This window comes from Chiloscyllium punctatum, chromosome 23 (genome assembly GCF_047496795.1).
Source record: "Chiloscyllium punctatum isolate Juve2018m chromosome 23, sChiPun1.3, whole genome shotgun sequence".
Taxonomy (NCBI): Eukaryota; Metazoa; Chordata; class Chondrichthyes; order Orectolobiformes; family Hemiscylliidae; genus Chiloscyllium; species Chiloscyllium punctatum.
This window is the reverse complement of record NC_092761.1, coordinates 60,724,679-60,747,464: the sequence shown is the minus strand read 5'-3', so window position 1 is coordinate 60,747,464 and position 22,786 is coordinate 60,724,679. Positions and strand designations below refer to the sequence as shown.

The following is a 22,786-nucleotide window of genomic DNA, read 5'->3' as shown; positions in this document are numbered from 1 at the left end:
AGTAATGTTTTGCATCAGTGAAATTAACCTGTGGCAACAAGTATGTTATAACTGAAATTGAACTGAATTTCTGTGACTGTTCATAACCTTTTCAATGGTTCATGAATTCCCTTGTAAATTTCATTGTTGTAACTTCCAGAATATGACTTCAGAATAATCACTAATTTTTAAACATTTCCTGTTGTGCATCAGGGACAGTGAAGGTGGTACAGATGGCATTGTACAGGTGGTACTGGTGAAGCTGAAAGATGGTAATGGAATAAGGTTGAAATTAATCACTGTCAGCAGTATGAAATAGGTGCAGAGCAGCTTGTTTCTCACAGGCACAATTTTCTTCCCACCAGAGTTCACAGACTGTGAATTCAAAAGTACTTCCTTGTCTGACTGTTGTTTGAAATTAAAAATGGTGAGATAGTTAGTAAGTCAGTGGAGAACTAAATGCATGGTGAAAAATTATTCTCTTAGTCATTTTGTGTTGCTGGCTTTCATCAATAAACATCTGTCAGCACATGGGCAGAACTGTGATGTACAAATGATTTTTGGCAGATAATGGTGTGCCAGGAAATATGCTATTGGCCATTACAATGACAATTTGAATTTGTCTCGCATTTTCTGCTCTAATTAGGGGAATGGAATGGTATTACCATATACAAGTGGAAGGCAGGTTACATTAGCAAATCAGGGCAGGACTTATACACTTAATGGTAAGGGCTGGGGAGTGTTGCCAAACAAAGAAACCTTGGCAGTGCAGATTCATAGTTCCATGAAAGTGGAGTCGCAGGTAGACAGCGTAAAGAAGGCATTTGTAACACTTGCCTTTTTGGTCAATTCATTGAGTACAGGAGCTGGGAGGTCATGTTCTGGCTGGAAAAGGAGATTGGTTAGGCCATCTTGTGGAATATTGTTTGCAAATCTGGTCTTCCTGGTATAGGAAGGAAGTTGGGAAACTTGAAGGGGTTCAGAATAGGTTTACAAGGATGTTGCTGGTTAGGAGGGTTTGAGCAATAGGGGGAGGTTGAATAGACTGGGGCTATTTTCTCTGGAATGTCAGAAGCTGAGGAGTGACCTTATAGAGGTTTAAAAAATCATTTTGAGCATGGAAAAGGTAAATATCAAGGTCTTTTCCCCAGGGTCGGGGAGTCCAAAATTAGAGGGCATAGGTTTAAGATGAGAGAGGAAAGATTTAAAAGGGAACTAAGAGACAACTTCTTCACACAGAGGGTGGTGTGTGTATGGAATGAACTGCCAGAGGAAGTGGTGGAGGCTGGTACAGTTATTATATTTAAAATATATTAATGTATGCATAGGAATGGTTGAGAAGGATATGGGTCAAATGCTGGCAAATAGAACTTGATTTATTTAGGATATTTGGTTGGACCAAAGGGTCTGTTTCTGTGCTGTGTATTTCTATGACTCTATTTAAATTATTTCAATTGAAGGTTAAGCTTCCTCTTTAAGGATGCTGAACCTTAAAATTGTCATGCACATAATTGTTGTATGGGCATGCCAACTCACTACACTGTATGAGCTACTGCTCATGGTAAAGGTAACTGCAACCACTCTCCATAGGTGTAGGAAATGACAGGGTTTACTTCATTTACAATGGTAGAGGACAACCACTTCCTGGTCTAACTAGAAGAGTCAGTTGTAGTTAACAACATATAGCTTATTTTCTGTGAGCATATAATTACAGTTTATATTGGTATGAGAGCAGTTTTACAGAGACTGAGGAGGATCCTGTTTTAAGTTTCATTCTTTTGAGAACTTAAGCAGTTTTTATCCACACGTTCATATGAGATCAGCACAGTGGGTGGTGCTTACCTCTGACCTCACTATTAACCCTTTCACACCCACATACAATATTAGTTAGATTAAGAATGTTGTATTTGGTTTTGTGTAGGGGGTAAGGTATAGTTTCGCAAGTTTACAATAGCAGGACAATTGGAAGACATTTTTGGAAATTTTACTTGGGTGTGAGAAGCCTTCTCAGTTAAACACTCTTACCGGAAGTGTCACTGAGTGTATTTACTTAATGTCAAAGAGCCCATCCATGGAAAACAAAATAATGTTGATAATATTTGAGCATTGAATGGGTTCCTGCAATAAGGTGGCACTCCATAATTAGAGTGGGAGGGGATAGTACCATGCAGAAGATGATTTTACAAGGAAGAGAAAGAGTAATGTGTTGCATCATAGTGATAGTGTGAAACTTTATAGGTGAATAGATAGTTACTTATCTACTTGATTTGGAATTGAGTGACATTTCCATCAAATTAGTACTTGATCCAGGTAAAATTAAAGCCAATGAAATAAAGATAACCTCTCCAGTGTTGGGCCATATCTGGACTACATTCAAGCATGAGCTGATAAGTAGCAAGGAGGAGAAAGTGAGGACTGGAGATCAGAGTCAAAAGATGTGATTCTGGAAAAGCACAGCCGGTCAGGCCGCACCCGAGGAGCAGTTTCAGGCATATGTCCTTCATCAGGAAGTAGCAAGTAATACTCACGACACACAGACAATGACCATCTCCCTTTGATGTTTATCAGCATCATCGTTGTTGAGTTCCTCAGTGTCCGTATCCTGGAAACTTAACTGGACTAGTTAAACAAATACTGTGGCTAGAAAAGCAAATCAAAAGCTGTGACTTCTGAGACGAGTAAATCACTTCCTGGATCCTGGTTGGAGAGGAGGGTGGAGCAGATCACACTCTCAGATACCTTCCCCCTGGGCCCACCCCCCCTCCCATTTATCTCACCACCCCCTCAGCTCACAGCCTCATGCCTGATGAAGGACTTTTGCCCAAAACGGCGATTCTCCTGCTCCTTGGATGTTGCCTGACCGGCTGTGCTTTTCCAGCACCACACTTGTCATCACATGAGCTGCTACTTCAAACAAAGCCCATTGTCAGCCACTAATTGTTCCCATTAGCAGCTCTTCATTCTCTCAGGCTGATCTTTACCCATTCTTTAGTCTGCCCAATTGTATATCTCTCTCTGGACTCCATCTCCACCTATCATTTACTCTTTCCCCTTCCCTTTCTTTAATATATGAACCAACATTTCCCAGCTACAATCAATTCCGAAGAAGGGAACACAAATGTTCCTTCTGCTTTCTGTCCACAGATGTTGCCAGAAATTGTTTAGACTGATATTGAAAAGGAGATTGGTCAAAAAAGTTTGTCCTCGATCAGGAAGGCGTGTATTAGCAAGAGAAGGAATTAGGGGAGATTTTAATTCAAAAGTATGTTGAATGAGTGCTACTACTTCTGTTGACAAAAAGAGGAGATTATTTTGTTAATTCAAAATTGCTTTCTCAGGAAGTATTGTTATTCAGTGAGGAGGGAAATATTACTTGACCTTGATCTTAGTATTGAGTCGGTATAAGTAGGTAACCTGAATTTGGAGAATATCTGGGGAACAGTGATCAAATACAAATTAGGGTCAAAATCTAGGATTAGAAAGGGATATGCAAACTCCATATCAAGAGTAGAGTCATAGAGATGTACAGCATGGAAACAGATCCTTCGGTCCAACCCATCCATGCCGACCAGGTACCCCAACCCAATCTCGTCCCACCTGCCAGCACCCAACCCATATCCCTCCAAACCCTTCCTATTCATATATCCATCCAAATGCCTTTTAAATGTTGCAATTGTACCAGCCTCTGGCAGCTCATTCCATATACCTACCTGTGTGAAAAGGTTGCCCCTTAGGTCTCTTTTATATCTTTTTCCTCTCACCCTAAACCTATGCCCTCTAGTTCTGGACTCCCCCACCCCAGGGAAAAGACTGTGTCTATTTCGATATAAAGGGTACTTTTGCAATTAAATGAAATAAGTAGTGAATGGAATGTTACATCAGCAATAGGTAAAGTAGAAATGAAGCAATCAGAAAGAAAATTACCAACACTTGTCTAGAGAAGTAAAATGACTCTCCATAGCATGATTGTAGAAAGTGAACAGTCAAGGCAAGGATAGTGCCATTAAAACGTTAAGGAAACAGGTTTATATTAGGAAGTTAGCAACTAGATGTCAGATGGACATATAGTTTTATGTAGGTAAATATTGATATCAAAGAATCTTGAGAGGTGAATGTAGAGGAGATTATTCCCCAACAGAAATGAATGCTAATTAAAGCAGAAAGTGCTGGAGAAACTCAGCAGGTCTGGCTGCATCTGTGGAAAGTTAATGATTGAGTCGAATGACTCTTCTTCGAAACCAAACTTTGGTTCTGAAGTAGAGTCATTAGATTTGAAACGTTTACTTTGTTTGTTTCTCCACAGGTGATGTGCTGAGTTTCTCCAGCACTTTGTTTTTATTTCAGATCTCCAGCATCTGCAATATTTCATTTTTATTTTGAAAGGATGCTACATCAGAGAGTCCTGATAGTTATTTTTTAAAGGCCACAAGACACACTATGAAGGAAATGAAAGAATTACGGCTAAGTATTTTCATATTTTTGTAACAAGTAAATTTGCACCAGTAGAAAGTATGTTGTTGCGCAGCATTATCGCAGACTGTTAATTGTAATTTGAGCCTTATAAAGAATAGAAAGGCTGCTTTCTTTTCAGTTTAGAAGGTGTATGTTTGTAATATTCAACTCTGAAATTAGAAATAAAATGTATAGCATAACTCCTGTTCTATCCTGCACCAACAGGCATTCTGCAGCAAAATGCAAACTACTTTGGCTCTGCAGGACAGGCAACATTGAGAGCCACTCTCTGCATGGCCCATGTAGGTTTCCTCATATCTAGAAGAAAGCCACACAGTGACTGGCCTGCAACACTGTCTGGCCCTGGTTTGTGTTACACCTCTTTAAGGGCAACACTTGAACAAATCTATGCCCATCTCTCTCTCTCTCTCTCCCTCTCTCTCTCTATCTCTCTCTATTCATCCATAAACCCAAATTCAGGAGGCCTTTTCATAAATGAATTGGAATATGCTGATCTGCAACTCAACTTCACATTTACCTTTAAAGTCTTTCCAAATCATAATGCAAGCAAGACCTATTTTTATTCCCCTATAACTGTGCTTTTCCGTTCAAGTATTCATGTTCTTGACTTCTTTCATCTTTGTATTCCTGCTTACCCTAATTATATCACGGCCAATGCCTCCTGAATTTTTATTTACCTTGAGGTAACTTGCTTGTTCCAGTTCATTATTTGGTTGCAAGTAGTTCATTTATTTTCAATGAGTGTTGCCGGAGAAAAAATGTCCTGCATCCAAAAATCTCACCACAGGCATTTTCTCTATTGTGTCTCAATTATTCTTTTCTTTACTGTTTCGTGAAATGTGGGTTTTGCTGGTATGGCCGGCATTTCTTAGAATCCCTTCAGCATGGAAGCAGGCCATTCAGCTCATCAAGTCCACACACGACACTCCGAAGAGCATCCCACACCGCTGTGCTGTTCCTGTAATTCTGCGTTTTCCATGGCTAACCCACCGAGCCTGCACATCCCTGGACGTTTGGAGCAATTTAGCATGGCCAGTCCACCTAATCTGCACATCTTTGGACTGTGGGAGGAAATGAGCCACCATGCAGCCCATCCATTTGTTGCCTCTCCTTAGTTGTCCTGCTTGGCCATTTCAGCGGAGGACTAAGTGTCAACCACATCAATCTGTGTGTAGAGTCACTGTGTGTCAGACTGGCTTTGTGAAAGGACATATAGTGAGTTTTTTTTTAATATCAGCAATCATTGCTTTCATGGTCATAGTCATGAAGAACAATTTTCAATACCAGATTTTTAAAAATTGAATTTAAACTCCACAAGCTGCCATGATGGGTTTGAACATTAATGTCTCTGGAACCTTAGCCTGGGTTTCTGAACTACTAGTCCAATGAAGATGATCAGAGGATTAGATAGGGTAGACAGTGAAAGTCTTTTTCCTAGGATGATGACGTCAGCGTGTACAAGGGGGCATAACTACAAATTGAGGGGTGATAGACTTAAGACAGATGTCAGAGGCAGGTTCTTTACAAAGAGAGAGGTAAGGTTGTGAAATGCCCTACCTGCTAAGGTAGTCAACTCAGCCACATTAGGGAGATTTAAACAATCCTTAGATAAGTACATGGATGATTTTGGGATAGTGTAGGGGGACGAGCTGAGAATAGTTCACAGGTCGGCAGAACACCGAGGGCCGAAGGGCCTGTTTTGCGCTGTATTGTTCTATGTTCTATGTTCTGTGTTCTCTGTTCAGATGTCCCACTTGTGGGAGAATCTTGAACTAGGAGATATAGCTGCACAATAAGGGTACATTTGTTTAAAACTGATGTGCAAAGGAATTTCTTCTCACAGCGGATGGTTAATTTCTGGAATTCTTTACCCAAGATACTTATGGAGGCTAAATCACTGAAAGTATTTAAAAAGGATAGGTATTTGAAATATCAGGGAATTATTGATTATATTGAGCTCATCAAAAAAAAAGGTATTGAGGCCAGGGTTGGAGCAGTCAAGATCTTATAGAATGGCTTGAAGAGCTGAATGGCCAACTCTTGTTCCTGTTTCTTAAGTTCTTACGTTCTTAAATAAGTTTGGTCAAAAGGTGAATTCAGGTCCAGTGCTAATAAGGATAGCCAATGGTCAAGGCAGGATTGACCATAAAACTGTGGTCCTAATTGCTGACGATTATCATTTGAATGTCCTAGGGCTGCTAAACAGCTATCAAATTTGAGTACTTATGTGTTTTAACAAATGCAATTTGGAGCAAGATATGTGGGCTCCTTGCACTGACTTCTAATGAACTTGTGAAATGCTTTGGTTGACACAGAGTGGCTCATTGCAGGATGGGCTCAGGGACTGAGGTATAGGGCGCGTAGGTCCTCAAGATGTTCCTCTAGACATCCTGGTAGAGGAAATTAAAAGGAGAAGAAACCCCTATACCCAGACTCCAACCTCGTTGCCCTTCTGTCCTCTCTCTTGCAGCAATTGAATGGTTCTGCCTCATGTCCTCCTCCCACTCCTAAGGAATTCTGTAACAAAATGGTAAGCCCCTGCCCTCACCTGGAAACTCCTATGAGGTGTCCAATAAGATAGAGTGGTGAAGCACTTATTCTTTCTGTGTGAAGTTCTCAGACAATTTCTGGAACAATTAGTATTCAAGTGTTAATGAACTCTTGACTTCAGTTCCTAGAACATCTCCGAGAGTGCTTTGAAGACCTCACAACATTTATGTTGCTCTCACAACATAAATAAAATCTGCGAATGACACATACTGGTCAGACTGGTCTTGTATACCTTAGAACAGTCCTCCAGTATGACCAACATGTACATTTCCAAGTATTTTTTACTGGTTTTTCCCTCTGCAATAACAGTAACAACAAAGTGAGTAGCCTTAAAGCAAGACTTGAAATCAGTCTGTAAGCAATGTTTACTCCCATAAATCAAATCCTTGTTCTGAGAGTGTATTAGTCGGTGTACTTGACCTCAAAGTGATATGCAGCTTCTTTAATGAACACCAACATTTTAAATGGCAGTTGTATGTTTAGCAAGCCTTTGAGTGGTTGACTCTAAGGCTGACTTCATTCCTTTCCCAAGATGATGTCGTAGAATCATAGAGTCATAGAATTGTACAGCATGGAAACAAACTCTTCGATCCAACTCTTCCATGCTGACCAGATATCCTAAATTAATGTAGCCCTATTTGCTAGCATTTGGCCCATATCCCTCTAAGCTATTCCTTTTCATGAACCCATCTAGATGCTTCTTAAATGTTGTAATTGTACCAGTCTTCACCACCTCTCTTTGTTATTCACCTTATCTATTTCCCTCATGATTTTGTAGATCTGTATAAGGTCACCCCTCAACTCCTACACTCCAGTGAAACTGAATTATATTATTTTTGAGCTCTGAGTGAATGGAGGTCTCTTCAATTTATTCTATCAGTGAATGTCTTTCCAGAGGCTGAGAGAAACAGGGATAGAGAAAGTGCAAGTGTTTCTGTTTACACTGTTATAAAATCAATTTTCATCTCACTGTTCTGCCCAAAAGCAGTAGAGTAGAAAAAAAAGTTTGCGTATTGCCATATCTGGCATCATTACTTTTTCCAAACTGGATAATTTGCAAGTGACTTCCATCAGCATATGCAAAGCTTCGAGGAAGATGTTTTCTCTGGAGCATCAGAAACTGAGTGATGACTTTATTGGGGTTTGTGAAATCATGAGGGGCATGGATGGGATAAATAGACAAGGTTTTTTCCCTGGTTTGGGGGAGTCCAGAACGAGAGGGCATACTTTTAAAGTCAGAGGGGAAAGATTTAAAAGGCACCTAAGGAACAACTTTTTCATGCAAAGGGTGGTGTGTATATCGAATGAACTGCCAGAGGAAGTGGTGAATGCTGGTACAATTACAACATTTAAAAGGCACCTGGATGGGTTTATGAATAGGAAGGACTTGGTGAGATATGAGCCAAGTTCTGGCAAATGGACTAGATTAATTTAGGATATCTGGTCAGCATGGACAAGTTAGACTAAAGGGTCTGTTTCCGTGCTGAGCATCTCTATGATCCTAAGACCTCCTCTAACAGCTTGTTCCATACAGATACCACCAACTGTGTGATAAAGTTACCCCTTAGGTCCCTTACAAATCTTTATTTTCTTACCTTAAACCTATGCTATTTAGGTTTGGACTCTCCAGGGGAAAAGCCTTTGATGACTCACACTATCTATGCCTGTCATGATTTTATAAACCTCTATAAGGTCAGCCCTCAACCTCCGAGGCTTCAGGGAAAATAGCCCCGGTCTTTGGAACCTCTCTCGATAGCTCAAACCTTCCAATCTTGGCAACATCTTTTCTGAACCCTTTCAAGTTTCACGACATCTTTCCTAAAGCAGGGAGACAAGAATTGAATGCAGTATTCCACAAGTGGCCTAACCAATGTCTTGTACAGCTGCAACTTGACCTCCCAACTCCTGCACTTCTGTGTCTTGTGTCAAATATTGGTTTAACCTGGTGTTTCACTGAAGACCTAATGTTGCCGTCTTGTTCACTTCTTCAGTACTTAAAGTATGTGGTGAAGAATGCAACCACTGGCTGTCAAAGTTCTGAAGGGTAATATTTTGGAGCAGTCAGAATGATAATATTGTGAAGGGCCACAGTTGGGTAAACTTACGTTGTCAGTGAAAGGGTAACTTTCTGTTCTGTTCTGCATACATTATTAAATTGGGAATAATTCCTTTCTCTCGCAGTTCCTGGAGATTAGTTGAACCAATCTCAATTCCACATCAAATGAATAAGAGTTGATCTCATTAATCACACTAAACTTGTAACATTTGAAAAAGAATAGCGACGGTTGCTGTGGGAAGTAAAAATGTCACTGTTGTACAGTTGAGGTACTTTTAAAAGGTTAGACTAGAGCTGGGGAATCTCTATTTTGCCACTGACTGTGCTATACCTGACGTAGCACTTGAATGGAATTTTACTTTGCTAATATTTCAAATCTTGATCAGCAAAACAATCTATAAAAATAAAGAGGATTGCAACTCGATGAAGCAGCTAATCTTTTCTGCTTGCTATTTTCACATGTTTGTCTGACAGTAAAGGATACGTCATGTTCGTGACTTTAAAGTTTGCTGTGTTTGTATGGAAGCTTCTGGAACAGCTCTTATTTATTTAAGAAATATACATTGATGAACTGTTAAGATGGCTGCCAGGGCAGGGGGAGGGGTGCACAGGTCAGATGACCATTACAACTTCAACTCAGACAATCAAGCATCTGGAACTGGAAAGTTCCAAGGTCAGTCCTATTGAGTGACAGTCTGCACCTTGAATAGACATGCCTAAACAGTAATCCATTGTGGAGCTCACGGCTGCCATTGTTGGAAGCTTACCACAAAGCATAGAGTCAATGGACCCTTAGATTTTATATCTCTAGGTTTGCAACATCACAAAGCAAATCTAACAAGACCAGTTAAGTGCAAAGGACCACCATTTACCTTCCATTATTGAGCAATGTATGATCATGAGACTGAAACTGGTTCTCAGACCCTGACATTCTCTAAAAGCCAAGCTCAGAAGAGACAGGGGGCCATCTGAAAAGTAATATTAACAAGGCAACAGCTGCAAAGAAAATAAAAGCAAAACACGACAGACATTGGAAATCTGAAACAAGCTGGGAATTTGTGTTGCAGACGTTTCGTCCCCTATCAAGGTGACATCCTCAGTGCTTGGGAGCCTCCTGTGAAGCGCTTCTGTGATGTTTCCTCCGGCATTTATAGTGATTTGAATCTGCCGCTTCCGGTTGTCAGTTCCGGCTGTCCGCTGCAGAGGCCGGTATATTGGGTCCAGGTCGATGTGCTTATTAATTGAATCTGTGGATGAGTGCCATGCCTCTAGGAATTCCCTGGCTGTTCTCTGTTTGGCTTGTCCTATAATATAGTGTTGTCCCAGTCAAATTCATGTTGCTTGTCATCTGAGTGTGTGACCACTAAGGATAGCTGGTCATGTCGTTTCGTGGCTGCTTCGTGTTCATGGATTCGGATCGTTAGCTGTCTTCCTGTTTGTCCTATGTAATGTTTTGTGCAGTCCTACAGCGACCACTAGGACTCATATCAGCACACAAACCAACAGCCACTCTCAGACAACAACTCACCAGGACGAAGGACCTGATACCCAGCATGAGCAAAACCAATGTAGTGTACAAAATCCCATGCAAGGACTGCACAAAACACTACATAGGACAAACAGGAAGACAGCTAACGATCCGCATCCATGAACACCAACTGGCCTCGAAACGATACGACCAGCTATCCTTAGTAGCCACACACTCAGATGACAAGCAACATGAGTTCGACTGGGATAACACTACTATTATAGGACAAGCCAAACAGAGAACAGCCAGGGAATTCCTAGAGGCAAGGCATTCATCCACAGATTCAGTCAATAAGCACATCGACCTGGACCCAATATACTGGCCACTGCAGTGGACAGCTGGAACTGACAACCGGAAGCGGCAGATACAAATCACTACAAATGCCGGAGGAAACATCACAGAAGCGCTTCACAGGAGGCTCCCTAGCACTGAGGATGTCACCTAGACAGGGGAAGAAACATCTGCAACACAAATTTCCAGCTCAGCGAACAGAACCACAACAACGAGCATCCGAGCTACAAATCTTCTCCCAAACTTTGAATCTGAAACAAGCACGACAAATGCTGCAGAAACTCAGTCAGTCTGGCAGCATCTATGAAGAGAAGTAAACAGTGTTAAAGGTTTAAATCTGATGTAGTTCTGCTTCAGAATTGACTTCATTTCAATGCTGCAGGTCCACTCAGAATCACCCAGCTAATGGGCTATATCTCCAGGCTCTTCAATTGCTATCATAGCACTCGTTCAGCACCTGGATATTTGCAGCATGCCTGCCTTGCATTGCATTGCCTTTTCACGCTTTGCCTCCTCAGCTAGAAAAAGCTGGCTCATATTATTTCTGTCATGCCTTGTCTTTAGTTGCAGGCACAAAGGCTGAGAGTTGGTCATGTCTGTCAGTGGCCTTTACTCAAGCCAAGCGAGTAGCCGTGGTTCAGGGGGCCCTGGCACCGTAAGTCAAGAGCAGTCTCCAAAGCCAGACCTGGGGTTTGGACATGGTCAGTCAGCCACTCGGGCGGGGTCAGAGTCAGGTTGTGGGGCCGAATGTTAGGCAGCTCACCATCCATCTTCAGTCCTACGGGCCCCTTGCTGTTTTCTTCCTCGAATGAGAGGGAGGCAGAATTAAGGGAGATGAAAGTAGTGGCACAGCTGTTACATTTGGTGGAGGTTGGGAGGTGCCCTGTCTGAGTGAGTGGGCAGTGCAGAGGCCAAAAAGAACTATGATTCATGCAGAGTGAACTTTGTAACTGGCATTACCAAGACTCACTGGCCAAAGTGATTGGCATGAAGTTGAGTAAAGTCATCATGAGCAGAAAGAGGTCTACACTATACTGAAGGGGAGGATATCTTTTGGCTCAACAGACAGTGCCCTTGTCTTTGAATCAGCAACCTCAGGTTTCATGTCCCATTTCCCACAGCAGGATCATCCATGGGATAGTTCAACAGATTCGCCATAAGCTGATATGCTTTGAAGATATGAAACAAACAAAGAAATTTAAGTCAATTCCATTTCTCCCAAGATTACAACTGATTTGGAATTCAGATTCCTTCTGTACGCCCTCTCCCCCATGCAAAAATGAAGAATTTAGTTTTATTTTCTCATTCATCCACAGGATGGAAGCATTGCTGGCTTGGCCATCATTTATTGCCCATCATTCATTGCTCAGAGAACAGTTAAGAATCAACTGCATAGCTGTGGGCCTTGGAGTCACATGTAAACCAGACTTTGTATGGATGGCAGATTTCTTTCCCTAAAAGACATTAGTGATCTAGATAGGTTTTTGCAAGAATCAACATTAGTTACATGATTGTCAATCGACTAGCTTTTGTTTTTATTCCGGATTTTTCTTTTCATTGAATTCATATTTCACCATCTGCCACTATGAGATCGAACCAATGTCCCTAGAACATTGGCCTAGGGTTCTGGAATGTAAACCAACCCTTTGAAGATTTGAAAAGCCCTTCTAAATACAGTGGTGATTATGCACTGAGTATAACGTTATGGCCAAAACGTCGACTGTCCTGTTCTTTGGATGCTGCCTGACCTGCTGTGCTTCTCCAGCACCACACTTTTTGAAACTAATCAATATGAGAAGTAGCTCAAATCAAATCAATGGATGGAATCTGACAGGGTCCGAGCAGCATGGGCAATGGCGAGATTTGTGACAGAATTGGACAAGAATTCTGACAAGGTTTACTTGATGTCAGGAGTATCTCAATCCAATTTTTATACTTCAGACAAGCAGCAGACTGACTTTCCCACAGGGCAGTGGCGAGTTGCCAGTTAAGGGAATTTTTACTTGTTAAACTCTTTGTTAAGATACCGACTTACCTCATTAATATTCCTACCTGACCAAGCACACAAAACAAGCCAGACGTTGAGGAAATCTTGACGTGAAAATCAGAGCCTGGTAGATTCAGCTCGTTGCTTGCTCCAAAGGACCTCTATGTTGCGTATGAAGAGAGTATAACTCAGTGCACAATCCATGGGAAACAGCATGCACCTCTCATCCACAGACATTGGCATTGGTTGGCCAGCTCCTCATGACCGTCATGGCATCTCTCCAATACACTAGTAAGGGCACTCCGCACTGCAGGGTACATAGGCAGCTAGTATTGAAAGGCAGCAGCAGGGAGACCTTCCACGCTTGAACAGGTATCCAGCTGAAGGATTGAATTGGATGTTGTCTCAGGGCTGCTCGCTTACACATAGCGCTTGCTCACTTTGTGCTTCTCTGCTTGGTTGCACCATCCTTGCCTTGCCGTGTCAATTAGCACAGTTCCACAACTAGGGACTTGCCTTACAAATCATCAGTTCTGAGCCAAGGGTGTTTACATCTTGCTGTAGAGCAGTGTGCTATGATAGTCTCACATCTGCACTGTGTACCTGTAACTGAGCAAAAAGCGAATAGCCATGTCTCATTGTCGTCAGGGAGTAGACCTCACCAAAGTCCATAGAACATTGAACAATACAGTGCAGTACAGGCCCTTCGATCCTTGATGTTGCGCCGACCAGTGAAACCAATCTGAAGCCCATCTAATGTAGACCATTACATTATCATCCATATATTTGTCCAATGACCTTTTAGATGCCCTTAAAGTTTAGATTCCCTACAGATTAGATTAGATTCCCCACAGTGTGGAAACAGGCCCTTCAGCCCAACCAGTCCACACTGACCCTATGAAGAGTAATCCACCCAGACCCATTTTATTCTGACTAATGCACCTAACACTATGGGCAATTTAGCATGGCCAATTCACCTGACCTGCATATCTTTGAACTGTGGGAGGAAACTGGAACACCCGGAGGAAACCCACGCAGACACGAGGAGAATGTGCAGACTCCACACACAGTCGCTGGCATCGAACCTCGGTCCCTGGCGCTGGGAGGCAGCAGTGATAACCACTGAGACACCGTGCCACCCTGGGTGGCGGGTTGGTGAGTATACTACTGTTGCAGGCAGGGCATTCCACACCCTTACTACTCTCTGAGTAAAGAACTTACCTCTGACATTTGTTCTATATCTATCACCCATCAATTTAAAGCTATGTCCTCTCATGCTAGCCATAACCATCCTAGGAAAAAGGCTTTCACTGTCCACCCTATTTAATCCTCTGATCATCTTGTAAGTCTCTATTAAGTAACTTCTTAACCTCTTCTCTCTAGTGAAAACAGCCTCAAGTCCCTCAGCCTTTACTCATAAGACCTTCCCTCCATACCAGGCAACAGCCTGGTAAATCTCCTCTGAACCCTTTCCAAAGCTTCCACATCCTTCCTATAATGCGGCGACCAGAACTGTATGCAATATTCAAGTGCAGCTGCACTAGAGTTTTGTACAGCTGCAACATGACGTCGTAGCTTCAGAACTCAATCCCTCTGCCAATAAAAGCTAACACATCGTACGCCATCTAACCAACCATATCAACCGGGGTGGCAACTTTCAGAGATCTATGCACATGGACACCAAGATCTCTCTGCTCATCTGCACTTACCATTAGCCCAGTACTCTATATTCCTGTTATTCCTTCCAAAGTGAATCACCTCACACTTTTCCACATTAAACTCCATTTGCCACCTTTCAGCCCAGCTCTGCAGCTTAACTATGTCTCTCTGTAACCTGCAACATCCTTCTGCACTGTCCACAACTTCAGTATCATCCGCAAATTTCCTAACCCATCCTTCTACACCCTCATCTGGATCATTTATAATAATGACAAATAGCAGTGGCCCCAAAACAGATTGTTGCAGTACACCACTAGTAACTGAACTCCAGGATGAACATTTCCCATTACCACCACCCTCTAGTCTTTTCCAGCTAGCCAATTTCTGATCCAAACCGCTAACTCACCCACAATCCTATACTTCTGTATTTTCTGCAATAGCCTGCCATGGGGAACCATGGAGGTACCTGTCAGTCAGGGGGTCTCAGCACAGTAAGTCAAGGGCAAGCTCCTACACTTGGGCTACAGTCAGGAGCCCAGTTGGGGTGAGCTCAGTGAGGAGGGTCTTATCTCTGCAGTTTGGCATGTAGGTCATTTGTTTCAGTATCGTCGCCCCCACAATTCTCAGAAGTAGCTTCTAGGGGAGCCACTTCAATGCAAAGGTAGTGGACATGGAGAAGATGTTTCTCTAATAGGAGAGACTAGAACCCAAAGGCACAGCCTTTAGGTGAAGGGAACAACCCTTTCAAACTGAGATGAGGAAGAATTTCTTCAGCCGGAGACCGGTTAATCTGTGGAACTCATTGACCACGGAAGGCTGTTGAGGCCAAGTCATTGAATGTCTTTAAGACAGAGATTGATGGGTTCTTGATTAATAAGGGGATCAAGCGTACAGGGGTATGATCAAATGACAGAGCAGACTCAATGGGCTGGATGGTGTAATTCTGCTCCTATATCTTAGAGAGTGGTGAGCCATTCTGGGAACTCTACATGGTAAAGTGAGGTCAGAATTGGACGTGATGGGCCCCATAAGGATGAGGTAAGTAGTTAATGAAGCGAGTTTGATAAGATACAACAGGAAACCTTATTATGCCTGACAGTAGAAATATCTCAAAAAAATTCAATGCAACTTGGACTTGGCCAACAAAAATCATGCCCAAAGTATCAGATTATTTAATAATTCTGCAAGGATAGTTTGAACCACGGTCAAAGTGTTCTAAACGTGATCATATTCACTGCCTTTGTCATTCGACACTGGGTTCATCAAATTCTTTCAGAGTCACTCTGGCTACGCCATCATTATTGGGATGCTACCCTGGGTTAGATTTGGCACTTCTAATTTCAGAATCGTTCCTTTGTAACAAACCCGTTTTTGGCTGCATATTCAATATTCTTTTGAATGCTCTGGTATCGATTAAGAAGAACTCTCCCAGTTTGGGAGTTGGTAACTTACACAAATTTATCCTCCTGTAACAATTGGAACCATTTCTATTCGTGATGTCACTGGAATTGAAGTTAATGATACTGCAGAAGAAAACAACTTGTTCCTAATATCCACGAGCAAGTTGAAATATTGGGGCATTTATTGTAATGCATAGCACTGCTGCACTTGTGTCTAAAGCCCAAGCTCATATAATCTCAAGCTTAGCTGGTTGACGTGATCTTTTATTGCCTAAGCCATGAATTTGAAACATTTCCCAATTACCCATTGTAGAGTTCAACCTCATAACAGGCTTATTGTTACAATTCTAATAACTTTTATATCGCTGCACTGTATAAACTAATCCAAGTCCAGGTATAATTCTTATCTGTGAATGAGGTTTCTTGGCAAACTGCTTGTGCATGTTTCTGATTTATAAGGGCTGGATTTTATTGTCAGCAGAGAACAAATGGTGCCAGCCATTCATCACACTTTTAATTGCCCACAGAACTCCAGTAGGTATTTATACTGGAACTTAATGGTGATTAAAAAAACTATTCTCAGTGCAATCCATAGAAAGTCTGTTTGAGCAGAGCCCACAGCCATGAATCTTCACCAAGCAAATTGATGCACTTTTGATGAGATGTGTCAAGTCTAAACTGGGAGCTGTAGGTTTGATTTGTTAATTCACTAACAAATCAAACAAAACAAAAACTGAAATGGAGAGGCAAAGAGTTTTGGGATTAAGTGAATAAATTGAAAGAGACATACAGGGAAAAAGTTACCAAAGCCATTTTATTTAATTTTTAACTTTTCAACTTTTTGAAACTAACTCAAAAAATAACTCACTTCTGAATGAATGCGACTCAACACTTACCAGAGAGGTTATTTAACAATGGGGTAAGACTTATCAAACTTTTCAAAACGTATTTGCATCACTTTGGATTAGTCACGATTTTTCTGGAAAGTTTAGCATGAACTTAAGTACTCCAAATTTCAGCTGTGCTATGTGTTTTAATTTTGAGTTTCTCAGTGAAACAGTAAAATAGTAGCTGCTGCTGAAAAGTACCCACTGAAGTCACATTCGTACAGGGTCCACCCAGGACAAGGTCAAACAATATGGTTGGAGGGAGTATCAGGGATCCTAAATCACAGGAGGAAAAGGTCTGACAAGTTTGGAAGCAAGAACAGAAGAGTATAACAACAGCTCTCCATCTTGCTCTATTTGAGGTCCAGGTTTTCAATCAGGCAGTGGTTAACTGAGTTGACAAACTGCTCCTGAATAGCAGCTGTTGGGATGACCACATGGTGACAGGTCCTGCCTGCAGCTTGGTTAACCCCATTCATGGTGGCCTAAGACCCTTACCCAGTCTTTAACGGGCCCATATAGAGTCAGTGTTGCCCTGGGGGAAGGAAAGTTGACCATGTGCCTTCCTACCTAGAACTTAATCCTGGCAGAGACAGCAAGGCAACAGGATGTGCTGCAATTCAATAAGTGCTCTTCCACCTCCAAGCTCACCATCACTGGAAGCAGAAGATTCTGCCCACGATATAATTGCTCTGTCACTGTTGTTATGTTTCCAAACACCATTGATATTGGTCAGGATCAGCCTTCATAATCTTTTGATTTTAAGATAGAATGCCAGGACATCTTGTGTTTTTCTTACCTAATTGAATTACCATCTAAAAGACCATTAGAAATAGGAATATGAGTCGGCCATTCAGCCTCTTGAGCATGCTCCGCCATTCATTAGGTTCATGGCTGATCCGACACATTTCTCACATACACTTTCCTGCCTTTTCCTCGTCACCCTTGATTCCTCAACTGATCAAGAATGTATTGATCTCAGCCTTAAATATAGACAGTGCAACATCAAGGGCCAAAGGGCCTGCACTGCTTTGTAATGTTGTATGTTCCATAACAAGAACCCTGTTCTCACCACTTTCTGTGGCAAGGAGTTGCAAAAATTCAGAAACTTCAGAAAAGAAGTTCCTCCTCACCTCAGTGTTAAATGGAACTTGCCCCCTCCCTCCCCCTTCCTTAGTTCTGAGGAAATTCCAGCTGGTCCTAAAGTAAATCATGGATCTGTTCTTTCAAAGTTGTAGTTATCTTCGGACCAGCTCTCACATCTGCCCCCATTATCTCCACCAACTGCCCAATGTCCTGCCTGGGGATTGTCTTTGCCAGCCCCTGGCAGCAACTTTCTCCCAGTCAAACTTCTACTGGGTTAGAGACACTTGTACCTGAATTATGGTCATGAAGGCAGAGAACTAATATGTCCTGAGCTTCATGTCAGTGAGTCAGAGACAATCTGCTGCTTCTATGTTGCACTGTCAACTCCAAATAAAAATTGGAGTTTAGGTTCCCTTTGTTGTCTGTCTGGAACAATAGGCAGCCTCACTAATATTGCTCTAATGTTTAATGCCCATTAAATCCGTTTCTCTGCTTATTGACACTTTATCATTTCTGTAAACCTCTAACTTGGACTTTGTGAATTTTCACTGTGTGTCTTTTGATTGTTGTTTTGCTATTTTAAACATGTAAATCAACTTCTCCTGCAGTCTGTTCTCCAAAGAATTTTACTTTAGTCACGTGAGAGTTTCTTTCTAAACGAGTCCCTTAAAACTTGGTCAACTTTCTCTGAAAGGTTTTGACACATTAATATATTTTTGGGAATTAGTATCCAAAGTTACATCCCCTACTCACTGTTAATTTGTGGAGTCAATGCAAAATGTTCTGATTTGTTATCCAACATGTTTCAGATGTGTATTTTATTCATCAGGTTGATAACTTTCACACAGTATCATCAACAACCAACCTGAAAGTTTTCTCCTCTTTGCTTCTGGATACCTTTTCATGTAATGTAATCATTTACTATTACCTTCTCCTACCTTTGTCATGCTGCATATTTTCAATAATAAATTCTATCCACTGTATCTCAACCCAACTTTACAACTAGTTTGAAAATGATCCAAACCCATTCTGTTGGAATTGGGAAACTTAATAATGCTCCAACTGTCGTATGCCATTCACAAGTACTGTGAACCGCATTTTGTTTTCTCTCAGGGACAATATTTTCCAATCTTTGTGCTTTGTTGCTGATCTAACAAGTATGATTGTCGACTCAGGAAATTCTGTGTTACTGGTCATGTGTTCTGTGGATGCTGATCCCGATCCTAGAGTCACAAACCTGACAATTTGGCAAGTGTTCCAGGAGGTGAAATTGCTGATATTTATTTCTCCGGTTCCTTTCCCCATACCTCCTCCTGTTCTCAAAGAATTTTGATCCTTCATACAGGAGCTTCCTCCAAGTTGGTTTCTTCTGAACAAGGGTCTCCCTTGTATTACGATCGATGTTGGATTCCTTGAGCGAGCCCTTCAGTTTTGCAAGACTATCTTTGTCTCCCTCTCGTTTGAGTGTTTTTTTCGATCTGGGTGAAGATGATTTGCTTTGACAATCAGTACACAGGTATCCTAATCTATGACCATTTAGCAGAGTTATGTTTGGGTGAACCTACCCTTGATGCTGCTACTATTGGATGCTTCAAGGATGCCAATGTTAGTATACCTGTCCTCCTAACTGAGATGGAAAATACATCAGCCTTAGGATTTGTCACTAACAGACAACCCCTTATCAATTCAACATTTATACTAAGCTCATGTCAAAGTTCTTTTTAAAATCTGACTAAATAACTTCTACAGGATTAATTTGGTTACTTTCCCATAAAATTTGCAAGCGATTATCCAAATCCTGTTATGATGGGTATGATCCATGGAGGGTGGAAATTGTTGTTGCCACTATAGTAATGAAATGCTTAGTATGGTTGCATGAGATCTCTTCTTTTGCTATTGTAATGGAAATAGTGAAAAATTAAATGTATTTGTTCCTGTCTTACAGTTATGGAAAATTAGGTATGAAGTATTAGCTTTTATAGGTAAAAGTGGTCCAAGATGTTTAATGGCAGCACTCAATAAAATGCCTTCAAATATCTTTCCACTATTAGTGTCATTGATGAGCTAACTCCTTGTTTAAATTGTTGGAATTACATGATCTATCCTTCATGATTTGAAATCTTGGGTGAGTTTACCAAGTCAGATTCTGTTCTTTGTTTTTATCACTGTCTTTCAGCCTGACTCTACTTCTTCCATGCTTTAAAAAAAAATGTTTTCACTTATTGCTGGTGAGGTCAAAATTTGTTGTCCATCTCTTTTGTCATTGAAAAGATGAAGGTGGGGATGGTAGCCTACTGGATCTTCTGCGATCCACATGGTGAATGTATTCCCAAAGTGATGTTAGGTCTGGAGATTCAGGATTTTGATTCAATGATGTTGAAGGAATGTCATATTATTCCAAGAGAGGATGGTGTGTCTCTTGGAAGGGAACCTACATTCCTATGTATCTGCTCTTCTTGTTCTTCTAGGTGGTAAAGGTTTTGATTCTGGGAGCTACTGTTAAAGGAGCTTTGATGCGTTGCAACAGTGCATCTTAGAGATAATTGTTTATTTCATAATTCCCTGATGAAACCATCAAGTTTATGTTATGGTCTGTCCAAGATCCAATAATTTCTTTACTTAAAGCAGACAAAGTTGAGATCCCAAGTACTAACTAAAGATCCATGGTTTTGAACAAACAATAATGACCTTGGCTATGCAAAAACATACAACTTATAATCTGACATTCAAAATTAATATGAGGTAAATATGGATAGTAGACAAACTGTGGTTAAACATGTACAGAGCAGATCAAATAGCAAATGTAGTCAAGACAGTTCCCACACATTTCTCAGCAAACATCAAAATATGGATCACCAGAACCCACAAAAACTTTACAATTCTTTACTTTCAAAAACTTGGCTTCAGAGCTCCCTCTAAAGTTATTGCATCACTGAGTGCCTCATTGATGGTACATGATCTGGCAGTTCACTGCCCTTTCCTGAGGCTGCATTTCTCTGCATTCTTCAGGTGGTGCTCAGACATCTACTCAGGAGCAGCATTCTAGCCTTTTTGACAGACAACTGGCTCCACTAAGTAAACATTGCCCCTGGTTTCTCCAGGTTTCAGGTTTTCTTAGCTACATGAAATAAATCTTGCTTGTTGGCTTCCTTAACACTACACTCGGTTGAACCTAGCTATTAAAGACTCAAGAGCTTCTTATAAACACCTCAGGGCTCCAGACAACTAGGACTTTTCTTGAGGCCTAATCCCAGCACATAGCTACAACTACTGCTTCCCAGGTCTTCTCCAAGCCCTAATTGGTAGAGGTCTTCTGCTGCAGCCCACAGATCTTCTCCTTGCTGTCAACCATCTCACACACTAACCTGTCATATAACTTACCTTTTACGTTCATCCTGTGGTCTGATTTTTGTGCCAGTCCCTGGTCTTGTGGTCTGTCTTTTCTTTACATCTCCACAGGTGTACTCCTGATGACTCTGATGGCTGGGCCCATTGTATAGTAAATGGATCATAGCATGTGCAGCCTCTCATGCTGCCACTCTGAGCATGTACCAGGTCTCCTGGGAATTGGAGTTCTCAAGCCTTCGCCTGAAAATCACTCCTTTCAGAGAGACGGGTAGGTCAATGTATTATAACATGGTACACAATGATACTCCTGTCTACTTACAGTGGAGGGGGTGAATGGTTATGGTAGTGGTTGGAATGCTCATCAAGCAAGCTGCTTTTTGTTGTATGATGTTGAGCTCCTTGTGTGTTGTTGGAGCTGCACTCATTCACATAACTGGAATTCCATCACACTCCTGACCTGTGCATTGTAGATGGTGAAAAGACCTCGAAGTTGAAGCAATCATGGCAGAGTATCAAACCTCTGACTTGCTCTTGGAGCCACAATATTTATGTGGCTTGTCCAATTGGTCTTCTGATCAATGGTGGCCCCAGGACATTGATAGTAAGGTTTTAATGATAAAAATGCCATTGACTATCAAAGGAAAGTAGTTAGACATTCTCTTGTTGGATATAATCATTCTGGCTCTTGTTTGAAATAAATGTAACTTGTCACTTAGCAGCCCAAGCCTGAAAGTAGTTATAAGCATGTAAAGACTGTTTCAATATGTAAGGAATTATAAATGGAACCGAGCACTATCCAAACCTATGTGAGCATCCCAGCCTTTTATTGTAGAATAGTAGAATGGTAATTGTGTAACAGCTAAAGATAGTTCGGCCTAAGACCATGGCCTAAGGCAATCTTATAGCGATATCTTGAGATCATATGCCTCAGCAATCTCTTCTCCCGCTGGGAATTATTAAAGCCAGTGCAGAGATTTCCCTGATTCCTGCTGACTTTGATTTTACCCCAGAAGTCTTAGTGTCACAGTGGTCAAAAAGGTGTGTCCCGATATGGTCAGTCACTGTCACCTCTGGAATCAGCTCATCTGTGCATGTTTGGAGAAAGGCAGTAGTGAGCATTGATGATTGGGAGTAAACTGATAGGATAGTAACTGCTGGAGAGGATTTGTCCAGCTTTTTCTCAAAAATCCATGTCTGGCTAAATTTTCACTTCATTGAGCAGATGCCAGTGTTGTGGCTGTACTGAAACAGTTTAACTCCGGATTCAACCTGCTTTCCTTTGTATCCAGTTTAATGTTGAAACAGAGGGCATGTGACTATTATCATGAGAGATAGTGTAAGGAAAAGAAAAAAATAGAAAATGGTAAATCTCCTTCACAGTACGTAACCAAAAAAGTTAGTTTAGTGCTGCAGCTAGGTTGTACATTGACCTGATCACATTCTGTATCCAATCTAGTATCACTTAGTGAGGTAATGTAGAAGGAGCTGATCCCTGTTTTAATGTATATTGTGTTAGCAGCACTCTATGATTCACAAGGTTTG

The 22,786-nt window shown here is 41.4% G+C and overlaps 1 protein-coding gene across 2 annotated transcripts in view; it reads left to right on the top strand.

The window, feature by feature from the left end:
• LOC140494104 (hepatic and glial cell adhesion molecule-like) overlaps positions 1 to 22,786 on the top strand; it is an 82,839-nt gene that overhangs the window by 2,086 nt on the left and 57,967 nt on the right. The window contains exon 1 of one of the 2 annotated variants that reach the window (XM_072593075.1): positions 20,005 to 21,512. The exons of the other annotated variant lie outside the window; for it this stretch is intronic. Coding sequence (XP_072449176.1) covers positions 21,443 to 21,512 — 70 coding nt within the window. The 5' untranslated portion in view covers positions 20,005 to 21,442. Of the gene's footprint in view, positions 1 to 20,004; positions 21,513 to 22,786 lie in introns of those variants that run through there. 2 annotated transcript variants of the gene reach the window in all.